Here is a 3,208-nt window from a genome sequence, read left to right as displayed (position 1 = left end):
CATACAGCAAATGAAGATTCTTCATGTCACCTTGCCCTTGGTGACAGAACTTCAGAATTAGAATTAAATCACAGTGGAATTATTTCAAAGAAAGAACACTCCAATCGTTGAATAAACATGCAATCAGCAACCCCGCTTTCAATGAAGAGTGTCCTCTTAAACCTGACACCTCTGAGTAAAAGAAATGATGCTGCTGTACCAGAGAACAGAATTTCTATATAAGCAAATTCATCACTCCGTTATATCATGAGAAACAATGAAGTGGAGTATACGGAACACATTAAAACACTCAAAAACTCTGGCCATTGAAAGGACTCAATACTCACTGCATGTGTCTTTACAATCAAACGCTTCACACAGAAAAGGCACAATATGATCCATTAATTACCCGCTTTCTGCTTGCTCTCTTTCTAACTATAAGCTAGCTCTCGTTTTGGCTTTTGGACTGGTTATGCTTAAAGGATAAGTTTGACTGGAAAGGTCTCGCAGCTGGGCTACCTAAATGAAGTCCTTGTCGAATTCAATGGAGTATTCTGTGAAGCTGAGGTGACCACTTGGAGATGACCGAACTGTTTTGGATCAAACTCAAACCCTGATGGCATCGCTCCAGGCGGACAAAACACAAGTTGAGAAGGAGGTGTCAGAGATAACGATGACGGATTCGAGGTAGGGGGGCCTGCCGCCGGAGTTGGATGAATTCCTAAATTGGATGCATAAGCATTTGCAGGCTCCCACTGATAGTAGGCAGTGTATGGCATAGCACCGCTTAGCAAGCCCAGTGAAGAATGATGAGGTCTTGAGAGAGAATCATAAGCTGGAACTTGTGCACAATGAATGCCAATATCATCTTCAGTTTCCTTACCTTTGATGTTCTTGCCTTTCTCGATGCCGGATTCGATCGGTGCTTCCCTTTGTTTGGTTTTTGTTGGAACATCCGAATGCCAATAATTAGATTTAGACATTGTTGCAAGGTTTTCGATGCCAACTTCATTAGCAAAAACCTCTGGATTTGCCCTACTGGAGAATAAATTTAAAGGCCGAGCTCCATTTTCAGTTGTGTACTTGAGATTTTCTACACATGAAGAGGGGGGCTGCTGCGGAGCTGCTTCATAAGAGATCTGCCATGATTGAGGATATTGAATGAAATTACCTGGTGGCATTTGGAGTGGAGGAAGCTTATCGATTTCATGCTGAGCAGCAGTGAGCAGCCAATCGATGACTTTGCTAGGTTGGTTGAGGCCCAACCTATCTTGAAGGTCATACAATTGAATTGCTGTTGGGACTGAAAGCCTTACTCTTCTATCCCTTAATCCTCTTACGGTGCTTACTTTGCTATGGCGATCTTTTCCCCCAAATGCCCGGGAAACTCGTACTATTCTTGGATCCTTCAGTCCTGACCATAGTCTTGTATTGGTTCGAGCTTTGTCATCACTAGCACTTCCTTGTTTAGTTGGAAGCTCTTTTTCTTGTGAATCACTTATCATCATAAGACTTTCATCATCATTCCTAAATAGTTAAATAAATTACATATGAGATAGCAGATCTAGAGAAGGTCTCCCTCATCTTCTTAGATTAAGAGGCAAGGATAAATTCATATCATGCTATGTTCTTTATTGAATCAAACCATTCTAGTACTTACAAGTTTCATAATTTATAAACCAAAGCTAGTTAAGATATTTATTGAAGAAATTATTGTTTTTCGTACGACAGAAATATATATATATATATGTATGTGGTTAGACAGATCCTGGAAAGAAAAGTTAACATGGAGAAACTAAAAGAATATGCAACATGAAATAAATATACATGTGAAGCAAGAAAGAAAAGCATGCAATAGGAATGAGAATATCGCTTGTTTGGCATATTACATCGCACAATTTTTAGTTGAAGTGAGTTCATCACTTCGTAGGGAACAATTAAATTAAATATCACTATATAAAGATGCACATAAGATGTAAGAAAATTTCAGAAAAATTCTTTTTTTTCCTAATAAATGAATATTTTTCTTGATGCAAACTTTAGATCAGAAGATTGATGCAGAAACTTCGATTTTTCCTCTTTAAAACAGCAGGTATGCTACATGAGAAAGAGTTCACGACATGCAGTTTCAGGGGAAATTAAGGGAAAAAAAAAAAAAGAAATAAAGACTGGAAAATTGTATTCCTATGGGACTCAGCTGCAAGTATCATTGATATGTTGAAGCAATTTGAATCTCATCTTGGAACAAATGAAATTAAAAAAAAAAAAAAAACTCCAGTAAAGCACTTCCAATCTTAATTAATTCATCATTCATAAAATAGTATATTAAAGGAATCTGGAATCCAGACTTGCATAAAGCTATCGATTTCTTTGCTAGCACATGGATTTTATAAATACTGATCGATCTTACTTGTGGACACAGATATTGATCAGTCTTCCAGAAATCAAGATCTGGTACGTTGCTCTTTTGAATGATATATCAGATCAAGATAGCTTTCTGTCAGAGATCTCTCCAGATTGCTCAAGAAGCTAGTACCTCTAAATTCAGTTGTACAGATCTTCTTCTCCTTCTTCTTGCTAGCATCTCTTCAGAGCTTCAGAGCTACTACCAGTGTTAAACGCTTGAAACGGCTCAGGAACTTCAAGAAAGGAAAGAAGCATGGTCTGCACAAACCCTAAAAAAAAAAAAGGTATCACGCATTTGCAAATATGTGGAGCATATTTATTCCTATCAGATGGACAGAATAGCCACCATTTTTCACCCATCTGTTATGGGACACTTTGTGGTACTCTTGCCTTTTTGACAAGGGTAAGTTGGTCTTGTCTTAGATAAACCTATGTACATACTTGCTATAGTAATCAACATATTATCAAATGAATTGGCAATTAAAGAATATTCGTACCATAAGAAAAGAAGATTGTAGAAGGGCATATGTCATGGTTGATGTTTGACAAGCACTAGTAGAAAAAGCAATGAAGATATGCTTAATTTCCAACCTCAGGACCATCATGATCCATGTTCATTGCTGATGCCTTTTTGCTTCTCAAATGACTGGTATTAACATCTGTTTGCATACCATGTATTAATTTGAGTAACCATATATCCAGCACTAGAAATGAGAATATAGATTTTTTTTTGTGTTTTGGTTGCCTAGTGATGGTAAATATTGGTATTTGCTCTCCAGCAATCTATGCAACAAAAAGCTTCGATAAACCAGGATTTGTCTGT

The 3,208-nt window shown here is 37.4% G+C and overlaps 1 protein-coding gene across 2 annotated transcripts; it reads right to left on the bottom strand.

Annotated features, from left to right (window-relative positions):
- Positions 1-211: 211 nt before the first annotated feature.
- LOC105046665 (uncharacterized) lies at positions 212-2,730 on the bottom strand. Of its 2 annotated transcripts, none has more exons than XM_073259807.1 (2): positions 2,516-2,730; positions 212-1,506 (listed from the first exon to the last, which is right to left on the bottom strand). In XM_073259807.1, the coding sequence occupies exon 2, from the start codon at positions 1,485-1,487 to the stop codon at positions 495-497; it is 993 nt and encodes a 330-aa protein (XP_073115908.1). In that variant the 5' UTR covers positions 1,488-1,506; positions 2,516-2,730; the 3' UTR covers positions 212-494. The 2 variants fall into 2 exon arrangements, with proteins under 2 accessions (XP_073115908.1, XP_073115907.1); XM_073259806.1 differs by having other exon boundaries at positions 2,390-2,729.
- Between the last annotated feature and the right edge of the window lie 478 nt (positions 2,731-3,208).

Source organism: Elaeis guineensis, chromosome 6 (genome assembly GCF_000442705.2).
Source record: "Elaeis guineensis isolate ETL-2024a chromosome 6, EG11, whole genome shotgun sequence".
Classification (NCBI taxonomy): Eukaryota; Viridiplantae; Streptophyta; class Magnoliopsida; order Arecales; family Arecaceae; genus Elaeis; species Elaeis guineensis.
This window is presented reverse-complemented; position numbering and strand designations above follow the sequence as displayed.

Bases quoted from the DNA above. Each gene is read 5' to 3' on its own strand.
- LOC105046665 (XM_073259807.1), bottom strand. From the start codon at position 1,487: ATGATGATAAGTGATTCACAAGAAAAAGAGCTTCCAACTAAACAAGGA.